The sequence below is a fragment of the Hesperophylax consimilis genome, chromosome 3, assembly GCF_061612785.1.
Source record: "Hesperophylax consimilis isolate HC1 chromosome 3, BYU_Hcon_1.0, whole genome shotgun sequence".
In the NCBI taxonomy this organism is placed as follows: domain Eukaryota; kingdom Metazoa; phylum Arthropoda; class Insecta; order Trichoptera; family Limnephilidae; genus Hesperophylax; species Hesperophylax consimilis.
This window is the reverse complement of record NC_142838.1, coordinates 19,206,667-19,224,323: the sequence shown is the minus strand read 5'-3', so window position 1 is coordinate 19,224,323 and position 17,657 is coordinate 19,206,667. Positions and strand designations below refer to the sequence as shown.

At 34.3% G+C, this 17,657-nt stretch overlaps 1 protein-coding gene across 1 annotated transcript in view; it reads left to right on the top strand.

Moving 5' to 3' along the window:
* Positions 1-37: 37 nt before the first annotated feature.
* Positions 38-17,657, top strand: part of Utx (Utx histone demethylase) — a 118,667-nt gene continuing 101,047 nt past the window's right edge. Inside the window, exons 1-3 of the mRNA XM_089649009.1 lie at positions 38-206; positions 2,035-2,309; positions 9,377-9,485. Of these exons, the coding sequence (XP_089505135.1) occupies positions 139-206; positions 2,035-2,309; positions 9,377-9,485 (452 nt within the window). The 5' untranslated portion in view covers positions 38-138. The remainder of the gene's footprint in view (positions 207-2,034; positions 2,310-9,376; positions 9,486-17,657) is intronic.

Sequence of the window (17,657 nt, the reverse complement as noted above, 5' to 3'; positions counted from 1 at the left end):
TTATGGTACAACAAGCTGTCAAAGTTTTGATGTTTTATAGCGGTTTATCGGGTTGACGCGAGTTATGCTAACTTTTGTGTTATGATTAATCGTTTGTTGCAGTGAATTTGAGGAACTGTTGTATTTTGTATATCTAAAATGTCTTATGATTCAGAAGACATTAGTCTCACTTCACAGGAACTTCAGGTTCTGTCGGAACTTGACAGGTAAATATAGACTAACCTCGCATTTTAATTAGGAACGATTACTTTTATTTTGACCGATTCTCGGCCTTTTAAGAGCATTTCATCACTATACAACAGTATGATGATGGTATTTATACTCTTTGCATCCTTAAATATCAATAAATTTGTTAATTGACAGTCAGAAAATATGTTTTTAAATGTCACTTAACTACGCAAATTCCTACGCCGAAGAACTTTGTTGAAAATATAATGGAGCCGTCATAACCACCTCCTCAAATTGCATTATATTGTCATAGATTCAATAATCAGACCGGTTAGACTTAGTTTTTTACTTCCAGTGGACATATAGTTTTGAGTTATCATGAATTTTCTCACTTTGGTTCAATAAACATGGCACGCAATACATAAAATATTAATTTCTTAAAGCCGGAAGACAGTTTTGTACTTATTTAGTTTCATGTTTTTGTATTATTATGTCTTTAAATTATCAATTTTAATATTTTGACCTTCGACTACTTGTTGATTTTCTGATATTAAACATTTTCTTTGATGTTATCAAAATGTATTTGGACATGTTAATGATCTATACACATTGTAATCTCTGTGAAAGAATTGACTCATAGATATACTCTAAAGATCTTAAAATTTAGAGATGTTTATGTTTGACAATAAATATTTACAGTGGAGTAGTTACAATCAGAGGCGGTTCCTTGGTACGTGCATTTGTGCATTGCACTGCTTGTCTTCAATCTCCACATAACAAATTACAACGACATCTGTGCCCCAGTGATCGCTGTAAGAAATTCGTAATTCCCGTCAGGTCATTATTTGAGCTATCTTCTAGTAAAAAAATTCCGCGCATTCCGTGCATACCCAGATATGCACAAAACCAACTTTTACCATACTACTAAAACAGCATCGGGCAGTATCGAGACAGCCCGAAGTAGCCGAAACGGTGACATGAGCGAGACAGATTACACTCTTAACGTCAAATTAGGTGTTAGAGCAGTGCAGATACATAACCCATCCGTGCATTATCGAAGTGCTTTGACGGCGAGTGAATTTTGCATCACTTTGATCATGCGTAATCCAATGCGTTTGGAATGGATTCCTTTAGAAATACTAATGTTCAATGTTAACGCAACAACATTAACACATTGGAACTCGTTCGCGGTGAAATCAAACGGTTTCGCTATATTTTCAACGATGAATTGAGTGTCCTTTATTTTCAAGATAATTTTGTATTATTTAATCAGTTATTTTACAAATATAACTTAGAAGATAGAATGAATTGCAGTAGGTGTTCCCATTCATTAATTTGCTCCACCTAAATAACAGACTAGGTACATTTTAAAAGTGAAATGCACTGCTGGTAATTACAGTCACGGGCCGCGTCTGGTTACAATGGACTCGAATATATGGAAAAATTTATAGAAAGGGCTGCATTAGTTTCAATTTAGATAGTGGTTTAATATTCAGAATTTAAATTCATTTCCTAAATCATAATAATTAGGTTTTGAAAGAAATAAATAAATCATTATGATTGCTATTATCTCAACCTAACCAACCATCATGCCATTTCTGCCGTACAACTCTATCTTGACACACACGCCTGCTTCATTCACATTCATACATACTCTTGTGTTATTTTGACTATTGACAAGACCCGACTCAAGTATTTGATTCACTTCTTCGACTTCTTCTATCATGCTCTGTCAGCATATATTCTCCATGACACATCAATATTTGGGAAACTCTTATGACATATAAGAATAATAATATTTGGATGACTTGTACAGCGCCGTTTTTGTGGAATATCACCTCATAATGTGTACATTGATCATTGCAGTCGCCAATTTGGCTTTCTGAAGCTCAAACTCCCGGAGAATGCGAAGAAGCGTGCCATCATCCAAAAGGCGGTGAAATACTTGGAAAAGATGCTGGTCCAAGTCCAGACGCAGAAGGAAGAGGAGGAAAAAACCAAGACGGAAGATGCGTCCTTCGGCATCAGCGAGCCAATGGACACAAACGATGACTCGGTTATTCCCAAGGATATCAGCATTGATCCTAAGACATTCTGCAAGCTCGGCCATTTTCATCTGCTCATGGAAGATTTTTCTAAAGGTCAGTAGTTATACATTTTTTTTATCTTCATCAAAATTTATTTAAAGCCTTTCTTATAGACTATCAAATTCAATAATCCTACTTACAAAAGTCAAGGTAAAGCTAGAACGTAAGCAGTTGCAAAGGCGCATCTATAGGCATGTGCAGAAAGGGTGTGATTTATTAGTGGTTCTTTGGTGACTTGCCACGCTGCACTTGCCTCCTGCACCGCGCTTCATTTCAGAGTTCGCTAGGAAACGGTCTTTTGTTCTTGGTCGAAGTGTAGCACACCTGCAATTACACTTTCATAAATCAGCACTTATAAAAATGGATAATGGACTTGACCCCTCAAGCTAATTGGTTCACTTTTGGGAACAACTCACATGGTTTCGTAGAAATCATTGTATTTCCCTTACTGTCATGGTGAGAAATATGATCTAAACGGTGTTAGAAAGAGAAAATACCACGCTTTATATTCAAATCTATAAATTTACTATAGAAATTTTTTTTTTGTGCGTTTGTATGAAACCAAAGGTTCCTAACACAATTTGAAAAAATATTCTGAAAGTTTAAATTTTTTATTGATTATTTTAATATAAAATGGCAAAAAAGTGAGGAGACAATAATTTTAGTTACGAAAAACTTAAGATGAGCCATTTTTAATATATTTTTATGTTATTTATATGTCAAAAATTATATTTTTATTTGTAATAACATAATTTTCACTTCATAAATTGTCTACAAAGTGTGTGCACCCCAAAAAATTGCTCCACTAAAATCTTATTAAATTCATAGTTACTAATAATAATCACAAAGATATCGATTAATATGAAAATGTAGAAGAGTAATTTACTTTCTACTACTTTAATCAATCTAAAACGCCCTCGAAATACTCTTTTTAAGAGATTTTAAAATCTGTGCAGTGATCAATGCTAGTTACTGTTGCAAAAGAACTAACAGAATACCATACCTCTCAGTTTAAAAGCTGGTAGCACTTAATATACGAACATTATCACGCTCACTGATAAGTAGGCCGTAGCCTGGAGAATAACGTCGATAGCGTCGCCCGTTCCGGTAACGGTCACAGTTCTCAAGGAGCGGAGTTCGCTCCTCGGTGAAAGCTATTATTATTTTTTATTAAATTATAATAAGAAGATCGACTCGCTAACTTTCAACCTAAAGTATAACGCCATCTAGTAAGAAATGTGCACAATACGTTCGATTTAATTCTACAAAACCGTGCAAACAAAAATACTACGATGACGGTAGCGAACTATCTAGATGAACTAAAAAATTAAGTTTCAAAAATTCAAACAGTCAAGGATCAAAAAACAAAAAATACTATAGAACTCATAATAACGAAGTTAGAAGATGCAATTAAAAAAGAAAATCTTTCGTTACAAGACAAAATCATCAGATTACAAGAAAATATAATCAACAGTGACAGAAAATATATCAGTAACTTAGAAAACATTAAAAAAAATATTAGAAAAATAATCTTACCTGAAACCTATGCAGAAAAGGTAAAAAAAAACACGAACCAGTTGTTATCATAAAACCAAAAAAGAGGGATCAGGAAAATAATGAAACAAAGATTGAAAAATTTTAAGGTATGAGAAATTTTAAGGATGGAGGGGTTATAGTAGAATTTAAAAATTCCACAGATATTAACAAAGTTCATGATGAGGTGATAGCCAAACTGGGAGATAAATATGAGGTAAAGATTCCTCAAACAAAAAACCCATCTGTCAAAATTATTGGTTTATCTGAAAAATATAGTTTTGAAGAAATAGAGAGAAAAATAAAAACTCATAATGAGTCCATCTGTGAACAAAGCTCAAAAATAAAGGTGACATATATGAAAGAAATAAAAAACCGAAGAAATCAAACAACTTTTACTATATATGCCGAAGTCGACGGAAAGACTTATGACAGAATGTTAAATGCAGCAAAAATAAATATTGGATGGGACAGATGCAAGGTCTTTGACAATTTAAATATCATCAGATGTTTTTAATGTAATGGGTTCAACCACAAGCCTATAGATTGCAGAAACCTAAAATCTTGTTTAAATGCGCAAAAAATCATGACGTAAAAGATTGCACCTATGAGAATATTCAGTGCATCAATTGTATAGTGACAAGTAAAAGATTAGGACTGAAACTAAATTGTAGTCACTCAGCCACGAGTAAGTAATTCCCAATTTATAAAAGAAAACTAGAAGCAAAATGAGCAGAATTTATTTTTTATAAACAAAAGTTACGAGAAAGATGCAATTATATACTTGAACATACAAAGCATCATAGGACATTACGAAGAGGTCAAAATACTTCTAGAAGAGAAGAAACCTTTTATGCTTATGATGAGTGAAACACATGTGACTGAAGATATCCAAGATATTGAAATTATATTTGATCATTATAATACCATCCGTTGTGACTCGCATAGCAGACATACAGGAGGAGTGATGATTCTCTTAAGTAATAAAGTTCCATATGAAGTGATATCAAATCACCAACATGAAAACCATTGTTGGATTTTAGCCATCAGCATTAAATCAGGAATCAAGAAAGATGTATATAATATAATATATATAATACTGTTATTTATAGATCACCAAACACAAGTAAATGCGACTTCTTAACATATTTTCAAAGATGGAGCATGGAAAATTTGCAAGATGAAAATATTAACATTATAGTTGGAGATTTCAATATAAATGTTAAAGCAAATGCAGACATATACACAAAAAAACTGAAATCTATTATTCAAACTGCAGGTATTGTAATCGACCAGCTAGGTCTTTTACACAGACTGTAAGATAGGGGGCCGGTCAGTCCGTAGTAGCCGCTAGGTCCGGGTAGAAATCTGCTTTACCCTTGCTCGGGTCGGTAAAGGAATCTACTTTTATCTTTGCTCCGTTCGGTACAGGAATCTGCTTTTATCCTTGCTCCGGTCGGTACAGGAATCTTCTTTATCCTTGCTCCGGTCGGTACAGGAATCTGCTTTATCCTTGCTCAGTTCGGGGCCGGAATCTGCTTTATCCTCGGTGCGGGAGGAGGCAGGCAGGGGCAGAAATCCAGGGGGGAGCCAAGTCAAAGAAGTATCCAAGTTGAGATCCAGAGAGAAGCGGTCAGGAAGAGCGAGAGTAGAGTAGCTGGTGGCGGTCCAAGGCAGAGAGAGAGAGCTGAAGGCTGGCGCGCCGTATTTATTGTGCAATCCCCCTCTCCCGACTTTGGGGAGGGCGGGGTCGACGCGCTGCCTTCATTCGCGGGTTGTTGATGATCCGTGGGCTGTGACGTCCGCTATGATTTAATTAGCGGAGGTCACAACCTTTAGAACTACCCTACTCTTTATGCTCTCTTAATCGATCCTAACCACTCCTCCCTAGCATTTTTATTTATTAATCAGTTGTACATAATTCATTCAGTGTGGGGGTCCCCGGCCCAACATATTCAGGGGAAATCGTAATTAATTTTCTTATATTTAATTTTACACAAATTCTTATTATCTAGTTATGCTAAGGAGAGTCCGGCCGTTTTATCAATGTATTTTATTTCGTAATATCTACGGCCGAACTCTCTCAAATTTAGTCTAAACATTTCAATAAATCATCAATTCAAAATATTGCCCCGTACAACGTTGCTTAGGAGCGCGTTGATTGGTCCTGGGCGGTCGCCTGGGCCAGCCGGGCGCTTGCGGTGAGGGGAAGCGATGCGGGGGCGAGCGGGACTCGAGGTATCGAAGCCCCACGTAAATTCTAAAACCAAGCTCCCGCTCGGTGCTTCGACCATTATGAAATAGCGGCCGCCGCGAGCGGTACACACCGTCCGGTACAGGTATGAAACAATTAGTTAAAGATTTCACACAAATTTCTAATACCTCTAAAACATTGATTGATCTGGTAATCTCAAATAAATTTAACCTACGTGTTAATGTATTAGATAAACCTAAAATTACCGACCATAATATGTTTCAAATTTTAATAAATGATAGATAAAACTACAACTCCAGTAAAGAAACACAAGTAATAACATTTAAAAATTATAAAAGATACGATAAAGAAATTTCATTCAGACCTTAGAGACTATTGGTTGGAATGAAATAAATCAAATGGAATATAACAAAAAAGCTGACCAGATGATATTATGTAACATTAAAAAATCCAATGATGAAGTAGTTCCAGAACAGAAGATACGAAAAGGAAATAATAATAAATGGTTCACAAAATAACTATGCACAATGCAGCAAAATAGAGATACATTTTACAAGAGTAAAGAGCCTTACTAATAGTACTATGAATTGGAATAACAACAAAAAATTGAGAAATAAATACTCTAAAGCAGTGTTTCCCAGCCTTCTTTATGCCGTGCCCCAACGTAGTCTTTTCAAAGGTCAGATGCCCCACCGGCATCTTTTTTAATTAAACGCAGGTAAATTTGCAAAACATATTTTAATATGTTTGTAAACATATGAACCCCTAATGAAATTAAATAAAACCTATTCTAATACATGTATTATAACTGAAATTATTACAAAACACAAATTGAAAATGTAATTAAGTAGAATAAAACAATAATAAAACACAAGTTACAATTAAAATTTAGTACAAACACAAACATATCTTGACGCTTAATTCATTATTAAATTCAGTTATGCTTGCGACAAAGAAATCTTATGTCCAGATCTAACTTATTTTAATACAGTCTTAGGTCCCCTCTATTAGTTTTATCCAATTGATTTCGTTTTTGATGAGTAAATCGCTTATGGTGCTAAAATTTTTTTGTATGACCGATGAGTATTTCCCTTTATATGTGGAATGCCTACGTGTCTCATCTCTGAAGTGTGGTGCCCCACCTCTGAGGCGTTATGCCCCACCGGTGGGAGGTACGCCCCACCGTGGGAAACACTGCTCTAAAGACATAAAAAGAACGCATAATGAGTACATAAAAAATAAAATAAATTCGGAAGAAGGGGATCCCAAAAAAATTTGGAAAAGCATAAAAGAATTAGTACATAGTGATAACAAAGACGACATAAAAATAGTAAACTTCCCAAAAGATTTAAACGAAGAAAACATGGCTAATAGCTTTAATAAATATTTTATAGAAAGCATCACTCAAATTAACAAATTAATACCTAACATTGTTGTCAATCCCACAAATGATAATAACAACTCAAACAAAGAATTATTGGTCGTCAGAAAAATAACTGCAGAATATTTATTTAACATTTTAAACAAAATTAAATCAAAAAATAATTCAGATGGATTAACTATTAGTTTAATAAAATATGCTTTTCCAGTAATTGGATCTACTCTATTAAATATTATTAATCAAACATTTGAAGAGGGAAAATTTCCACAGTCATGGAAACTATCTACCATTATACCGGTCCCAAAGGTTAAAAATACCAGAAAATGTGAAGAATTTCGACCAATAAACACCTTACCGAAATATGAACAGATACTTGAAGTGATAATAAAAGAACAAATATTGCAATACTTAGATGAACACAATATTTTATACCAAGAACAATCGGGATTCAGATTTAATAATTCTTGTGAAACAGCGTTAAATGTAATCGTTGACGAATGGAAAGAAAGAATGAATAGTAATAAATTTATCTTAGCAATATTCTCGGATTTTCAAAGGGCATTCGAAACTATATTTATAAATGCAGACAAACTATGTTTTCAACATTGTTTATACAGTATCTGTAGTCCTGACATCATCAACTTCGTAGATAAGTATGCCGATTTGTATATTTTTGGTCATTAACTTTTCTCTCCACGGCAACGATACTCCATGTTTTGCGTCTGACTGGACATAAGTGACCATTTTTGCAAGGATTTTGAACATTTGATTTACTCCTTAATTTAGGCAAATAGTCTCACACATCTCTATTCAGCTACAATAGTGACTATGTAACTTCTGTTCCAGACACGTTTTAAAAATCAAAACCTTTGAACAAAATATCCCACAACTCATTTACCTACAAGTATATGCATTATTGAACAATTACAGCGAGGTTGCCAAAAGGTGTAACCATGAAATAATCAGATTCTTACTTGGTTCATGAAGGACATTTTTTTGCTACTTACTTAGAATCAACAGAGCTACATTTTATTGTAAAATTTATCTTTCAACATCTATGTTTTATCCTACATTTATTGCAACCAAGCAAAATTATCACTGTCATTAAGTATAGTCAACCAGACTTTCCCGAGATTTGGATTTAATAATATGTAACAAACAACAGATGTATGTAACGTCTTGCCTTATTTTTTGACAGTAGTTATTAGACATATTTCAATGTTCCATTCCAGAATGGAAGATACTATCAGTATCGCCCTGGTGAAAAGCCACCATTCAGAATTGAAACGTTGCTTGAAATAGCTTTGGCCGTGTTTGGTGACCAGGTCTAAATAGCCAGTTACTTCCCCACCTTCCTCTTCCCCATCTCCTTCCCCTCCTCACAACATAGTCTCACTGGCCCCAGACAGTTGGGACTCTTGTGCGGTTTCACATAAAAATACAAAAAAACCAATGATGAAAAAGACATTCTTAACCCTTGGAGCACCAACAGAAAAAGATATTCTAGGAACTCACCGCACTTGCCTCCCAGAATATTTATTTTCCTGTTCAAACGATTCAACTTTTTTGTACCTAAAAACTACCTTAAAACATTAATATTTTGAAAAAATTATTAATCTTTTTAACTTATAAAATCACATAGAATCAAATATTTTCTGGTCTAATTGTTCAAACTTTTCAATGCTCCTCTTTTCAACATTTTGACACAATGTTTTTTTTTTTTTAACTTCATGGATCATAATATACACAGTGGTAGCCGCCGCTGATGTAAACAACAGATCAGGGAGGGCTGTAAGGCCAGCGATAACAAATTAACAAGAAACAAATAATTTAAAAAAAAAAAATTATTCTTCAATATAAACACCCGCTAAGCTGCAAAAGCTGTTTGTCAGCAGGTCATGTTCACAATATTAATTATATAATCAAATAGATACAAAAGAAATTAATTACATAATTTGAACAACTTTTATTATTTATGTTTCTTTTTTCTAGCGATGTCTGCCTACCAAAAGTTCTTCAGGCTGGAGTCTAACAACTGGAAAGACCCTCTTTTCACATACGGTCTCGGTTTATGTTACTATCACTTTAATGCCTACCAATGGTAAGTTGCATGAACTCTTATCCTTCAAAATTACCCTTCCAAGCTACTGAAGGAATATGGATAGATAAGTTTCCCAAATTAGCCTATTTTCCACTTTAAAAATAATATGAATGTGACTTGTTTTAATATTTTCTCAATATGTTCATTAATTTTCAATAATTTCTATTTGTTTACTTTATAACTTTAAGATGTAATACATAGTAATTTCATTTAAGAATTGTTATACTTCAGTCACCGATTGCTCATGTGACATCTTCAGTTCTTACTTTTCTTCTTTTTAATAATTTATAATAAAATCATCATAATTAATAATAATTAAATGCGAGTGTGATAATAATATTGATATTTTTATCGATTTCTTGTTATTTGCGATTTCTGTTCTCGAAATGTTTTTGTGGCTCCATCTAAGTGCAAAAAATATGGAATCTACAATCAAATTGTATGGTAAAGCTTCGTAAATCGACCAAGAGATGTCGCAGTATGCAAGAATTTTTTGTTTATTTGAATGTGAAAAATTGATGCCTAAACTTATTTTTTTTGTGTGGTGAACTTATTTTTAATATTTTGTATGATTGTTTTTAGGCTTATGTTTTTTATTTTTTCTCAAAATAAGGGATATTCTTGGTGATAAAAAAACAAAAATTAACGTGTTTCTAAAACATCCCTTGTGTCTTGGTTGCAATTTGTAACTAGGATAATAAGTACCTACATTATACGAACCTACCACTTGTATTGATCATATTTTGTGTATTCTCTTCTCAGTCTCTCTTCAGTGTTTCATGAAACGACGTTTCCTTTTTCTTGAGAAAATTTTGAGAATTCTTCATAATATTATTTTATCTCGTTTCTTCGCGTCCGCTGCTTGCAATTTTCCTTGTTGTGTTTTTGTTTCTTTCCCGCTCTAAATGCATGGAAAAATACGATAAGACATACGTTTTTATTTACATTTTGCTCTATCTGTGTCCCGTCTGCCTCGCACCATGGTAACGTCGGTCGTTAGACAATAGAGTTCGTGCATCTCTGTCATTATCGTCGCTGATGAGTGCTGTTTCGCTCGCACTTATGAATATGATAGCCTACGTGCCGGGTGGCTCGTCGTCCTAACTGGGAAGCGACGTTGCCGGGTCTTTGTGCTCATCGCGACTCATCCCTTGCCTCCCTCCCTGTTCTATAATGCTACGAAAGGTGCATCGGTTTAGCTTTCCGATTTCGCTCCTTCCGCCGCATTTCCTTTAGCACACTTTTTATTTATTATTATGAGACAGCACGTCGGTCGTGTGCGCGGACCAGTTGCGCACAACCGTTGACCCGGACTTTATTTTATATTATTGAATTATGTATCTTTAATCTCGAGGGTTTTAATTAGGTATTAATTACCTAGTTATTTATTTTATTTCATTTTGGATTTTCTTTATTGTTGGGGATAGGTATTATAATCGTCACGCGATACGTGGGAAATTTGACAATAAAATACCTAGTTCCAAATTATTTTTTTAATAATAATAATATTTCGTCGATTTGTATAGCGCAGTTTTTCTGAAAAATCACCTCAAGGCCACTGTACAAATATTTTTTTGTAAGAATGGACCGCCATACACTCTTTGCTTCATTCACATTCATTAGTAAAATAACTAGATTCTATTTTGCAGTTGTGCAAGAATGTCTGCTTGTAGATATGTCTCACTAAAACTAGCGAACAATGAGATCTGGCGTTATGAAATTTGTACAGCTTTGTCGCGTGTTTTTTTTTTTTTAATCGAGCTTTTATGTTTCATCTGTCTTATAGCAAGGGTCTCTTCTTCCCAGGTTCACTCCTTGGTTTCCTTGAAAGACCCTCCATTATGGCATAGGTCATCCATAAGGGAAATGTGAAGTTAACACAGAAGTGAAAAAACGCAATCCCCATTTTTTTAAACCGGTCCATTCAAAGCTCCATGAACTACGGAGCTTTGAAAAATCTTTTTTTCAGATTTAATGTGTTGAATAAGAAAAAAAACAAGAGTTAGAAATCCGGCAGTCTCTAAGGCCGGGAATACACGTTTGATTTTTCTCTCCGGTAGTCGGTTCCGGTAATATTCCAAGCTATGACCGTAAAAATTATAACCGATAGGCAACTTCAATTTGGTTGTGCTGGGCATTAACCTTAAAAAGAAAAGTTTTAAAAAACGCGTTCTCCAGATTTCTACTCGGGAGGAGTCCTGGAAATGTACGACTTTCCGTTTCATTTTAGAGATGAAAATAACCGACGTGCCACTTATTAAAACTAATGACAAAAGTTGACCGGATTTTGAAAGTAACCTCCAGAGGCAGTAAAATATCTCATCTACCATTCGAATGAAACCGATGCAAAAATGTAGGTATTAGTTCCTTCTTTAAGAATATATCGTTCTGCTGATATTGTATTGAGGAGAACCCTGTTGCAGACGCGATTATTCGACCAAAAAAATGCCCTTTTTCTCACTGACACTGTTAACCTACCCGTTTTGGTTGAAGTGACCATCTTAAGGCCTTCGCTCCATACATTTTGTATAGAACTGAAATACACTTCTGACTTTTTCCTACTCGTCATTTTGAAAATGAGTACTGACACTTAACTACTTAATGTCTTCAGAAGGCTAAACAAATATTTATTTTTAAATTGAGTAAAAATATTATTGAATAGGTATATAAAAGAAAAACTTTAAATTAAAATGAGTTTCCCCAAAATATCAATGCCTATGTAACGCAAGGATAAATGAGTAAGTACCGTGATAGGGAAATAAAGTACTTGGCCTGGGAGGAAGCCTTTAAATAAATAAATTGCGTCATAGATTATATTTTGTGCTGATTGTGGTGTCGCTGGACAGATCGGAAACCACTGAGGCTACAAAAAATCTGCAACGAGAATCGGACGTATATTTAGTTCGTTCGATCCGATATTCTGATCAGACAATGGGAAAGCAAAGTCGAACATGTGTTCCGGGCTTAAAGATTGCTTTTCAAAGTAATTTTTTAATATTTAACCGGTGCCTTCCGTATGTAATAATAATATGTTTCAACGAAATATTTTTTCACTGGCTCTATTCGGTTGGGAGCAGTGGGCACTCTTGGTATTCACAGTAAAAATATTTTTACCACAAAAATGGCGCTCTATAAAAATTATACGGATATAATATAATTGAATAGAATACCTCGAATATAATTTTTCGTAATAAGAGCCTTTAAAAATAACAGAAGTGTTGCAAATATAGGTATCCACTATGACGTACCTATTTTAGCTTCGATGTAATGAGAATACCCCACCTCCTTCCCCCCTCCCTATCCCACACGGTCAGCTGAGCCCTAGCGCAATGACCCCCCGTAGACCCGTTGGTAGGTACTGATCGGAAGCGGACCGCTGATAGTTCTGTTGTGTCCAACATTTATTTCACCTCCTTCAATATTTTCCTTTTATGGAAAAAAGGTAATTAACGTTCTCAGTTTTAAGTTCTTTATTAGGTCTATTTATTTAATATATTTTTTTACATACTTCTTTTACAATACTGAGTAATATACCAGTTTGATTGTAAGAAATATCTCATTTTTACATTTTTTAATACATTAAATATTATCATTAAATTTTGTTTGTTATACTAAACTACAATAACTAAAATTCTATGTGATGCGTATTACAGAATATTAAAACTAGGTTTTTTCTAACGACTATTTTCAACGATTTCTATTTATGCATATTTCATAATATTATACATTCATAGAATACATAGGTATTTGTTTTGATGTTCTACGGAGGTAGAAAGGCCTGCTTTTTTTCTTTTGAAATAGATGTCTCCTTTTTTATGACTTCACTGTCTTCAGGTAATACGTTAAACATTTCAGGAATTTTATGCCTCTTTGTATGTATCTCCGCATACATTTTGTGATTTATTAATTTGAAACATTTTTGTTTCTATGCCTAGTAGGGTAGTTGTGGTTCACAGGTTTATGAATTCTGTATTCCAGAATGTATCCAGCTTTAATTGGAAATCTAACCTACTATTTTTTGGGTTTTCCAATAAGAGGTGTTATTTTGAATAGCCCGCTATTTCGGTAGATGTTACTTTTGAAGCTGTCTTTTTTTGACATTTGACAAGTAGAAACTACGCAATTAATAAAAAATGGAACGATACACGCTTCAACAACGAATTGAAATTATTAAAATTCACTTGAGTGAATCAAATGCAAATCATCTTGAGTGATGAGGCCCGTTTCCACCTTGGTGGCTTCGTCAACAAGCAAAATTGTCGCATCTTGGGCTCGGAAAACCCAAGAGTTATTGTTGAAAAACCTATCTATCATCAACGTGTGACTGTTTGGTGCGGTTTATGGTCCGGCGGAGTCATTGGATCTTAATTTTTGGAAAATGCGGCTGGAGCAACAGTTACGGTGAATGGATTGCGCTATCGAGAGATGATTAATGATTTTTTATGGAACAGATTTTTAAGGTGATAAAATTTCCCTAATACGGATATTAATCTATTACATATATTTTCAATATGGTTTGACCAGTTAAAGTTGACATCTATTGTAAGACTATGGTCCTAAGGTAATAATATTGGTACACTTTTTCTACTTTGGGCATTTACATTGCAAAGATTGATTTTTGTATGCCAACAGTTGTACGAGTCCGGTTCGGCTCAAGATAGTGGCCGTGTTGGATTCTAATTTTAATTCCGCCCATATCCCGCCAGAGTTCGCATAATCGCGGTTCCTGTTACGAGCTGTCAAATCGGAAAAATGAATATTATGGTACCTACCGGCTACCGACCTGAAAAAAGTTTGAAAAGAGAATTGTAATTGAAATGGTGGATGGAAACATTTCTATAATTAAGGACAATTTGTTTGATTCCTTATTTGAAAATTTAAATACTACATGATGGTAGAAGTAAAAAACACAAAAAATTTTTTTTCGAAATTCCAACTTCTTTTCCTCATACTAAAATATTTTTCCATAGAAGAATATTTACTTTCCCATACAAACAATCAAACTTTTTTACCTAAAAACTACCTTAAAACGTTGGAATTTCGTTAAGTTATTCATTTTTTCAACTTCTAAAATCATGTGCAATCACCTCCCGAAGTTAATGCACTTTTCCCCCGAACATCCTGTATATTATATAGTGTGTATTTAAGTACCTACTTACAAATTTTATGATTTCAAAGTAAATTTGGATTAGAATATGTTAATTATTTTTTTTTACTGTTCACAGAACTACTAGGTATTTATAAAAAAATATTTTCTTACCAGCAGGATTAGACCGTTTTAAAAAACACATTTAACATTTTTTATGGCCTCAACCTAATATCAGATACCGAATAACAAACCTCAGTCGGGACTCGGGTGTTTTATGATGCAGATCCAAATATTTAAAAAAAATAAAACTATAATCTTGCCATAACTCGGTGGCTTCATTGCAAAATATCTCAACACACCCAAAATAGTACATTAAGTTTATCCCGAGCGTGGTATTGTACTTTAAATGTATAATAGCAGTGTGAGTGGCCTCTCGTAATCAGCTGATTTTGACAAGATATATCTGTCACTGCTGTTGCTCTGACTGTGACGTCACTCCGCTGATGACGCTTTAATTATTGTTGCGAATTTCGCGTCATCGGGTTTTCTCGCTAATTGTTCCGTGTTTCTAGCAATTCTTTCCAAAGGTTTTTTTTTTGTAATGTGCAGAGTTTTTCCGTGTCGATAACAATTTGACATCATTTGCGTCTTATTATTAACGTGTTCTCCTTGCTTGTTTTAATAATGTATGTACCTAGCGCCGTTGAGTGGTTCAATTGCCTCTAAGGCGCTTTACCTAACATATTATTAACCTTTTCTAAAAATGTATGTATATTTTTTTTCTTTGTATGTTTATAAACTAGCTTCTGACCTCAAACTAAATGACAATTTGACGGCCTTCATGAGCGAGGGGTGAAGCCCTTGAATACTAATCCTAGAATAACGGGTTCAATGCCGCCGTGCGCAAGTAAATTTTATTTAATCATCTCATATTTCACAATCAATTCATTTGTTTTGTTTTTGAGTGGAATATACTCTCAATATCGCCTAGGTGAAAGACTACTAGTCAGAATTGAAAAGTTGTTTGAAACGGCTTTAGCCGTATTTGGTGACCAGATCTGAATAGCCAATACTTCCCCATCTTCTTCTTACTCGTCTCCTTCCCATCCTCACTACCTTCAGCCTCACAATATACCCCAATTGCGGACACCATAGTCTCACTGGCTAGAGACGGTTCGGAGCCGTTGGGACTCTTGTGAGATATTCACATAAAAAAAATCCAAGAATGTGACCGACAAATTTAACATTCATTGTCTGATTATAGTGTATTTTTTGAGGGGTATTATGCCGTGTTTCGCTACCTCCTTCTTTAGCCAACGTTTCGGACAGTATTGCTGTGATCATCCTCAGGGCTATAATAATGCTTTTGGCCGTGAAAATCTCAAATCATACCATTCATTGTCTGTTTAAGGGTTATAAAAAGTTTGCGCCTAAATTAGGTAATTGTATTTTCCGTCACATCTGTCTATCAAGATTACTTTATTTTGAAATTTCCTCCCATGCTTTGTCTAGAAGGGAAATACACCAAAAACGCGTCCTCGTTATCCCCTCTAGTCTTAAGGCGATGCACTACGTCGTGTAATATTTTAAATTGAGCCGCTATCAATAACAACCCTTACGTAGATGGCGATAAGGTTTAAATTTCCGCTTAACACCATCCGCCTGTTTTGATTTATGCAAGAAAAAAACATGGCCAAAAAGTGCCTTTTATTTTATTTTGTGGATGTTCAGACATAAATATTTAATTTTTTTCGATCATTTTACAAATAATTTGCCACATTATACAATAAAATCATAACCGAAAATGGGTTCGTAAGTAGAAGATTTTGAACTTTAAAGAAGTTTTCATAGGTCTTTACATTATTTTTTTCTGGGCTTATAAAAAGACTTATCTAAAAAATACTCGATTATTTCGAAGGCCAAGATGTATTCTACTCGCAGTATTTAATTAAAGCATCTGAAACATTTCTAGGCGACCAAATTTCCAAACCAAAAACACATGATTTTGCATTAGTACGTATGGCATCGCCTTAAGTCAATAAAACATGCATCTACGTCATATCATATTATTGTATCTGAATACATTGTTTGAATTATGTAGCCCTGTAACATTTCTTGTAGATATGTATGACATTTTGGATTTTGCAGAAATACATACAAAAATTATCTCAAATTTCTTCTCTTCATAATGTGGTTACAGCCTATAAATTCTTGTGCATTTCCTGTTTAACAGTATTGGGACCCAGAGATAGTTAAAAGTGTCAATAAACTCGTGTCAACTTATGTTACGTGATTTCTGAAACTTATTTTAGGCGACGTGTAACATTTTGAATCGAGCCGCTAACAATAACACCCCTTATGGAGATGGCGATAAGATTTAAATTCCCGCTTAACACCATCCGCCTGTTTTGATTTTACGCAAGAAAAAAACATCACAAAATTATTTTATTTTGCAGACGTTCAGTCACAAATATTTTAATGTTTTATAATCATTTCAAAAAGAATTTTATTTGCCACATTATACAATAAAACTATAACCGACAATGTGTTCATAAGTAGGAGATTTTAAAGCGGTTTTTATAAGCTTGATGCTTTGTTTTTTCTGATCATGTAAAAATACAAAAAAATGCTCGATTATTTTATAGGCCAAGATGCATTCTACTTGCAGTATCTAATTATAAGCGATCACAATTTCAAACCAAAAACTCCCCTTTTTTCCCCACCATCCTCTTCCCCATCTCTTTCTCCACTACATTCTGACTCACAACATCCCCATTTTGGCATTTGGGGATGCCATAGTCTCACTGGCTCCAGATGGTTGGGAGGAGTTGGTACTCTTGTGCGGTAATCACATAAAAATCGAAATATATTTTTTTAACTATGATTTTGCATTACTATGTTGTGCATCTCCTTAAAAGTTTTTTTCTTTTCTTGTACGTTCATTTTTTATGGTGTGTTCAACACATCGTGACGCTTTGTTGTATTGAATTATTGTAGCCTCGGTAATTATGATTTTTAGTTATGTTTTATGATTCATTCTTCCCTTTTCACAATAAGATCTTTATCTACCTCCTTGTTCTTCT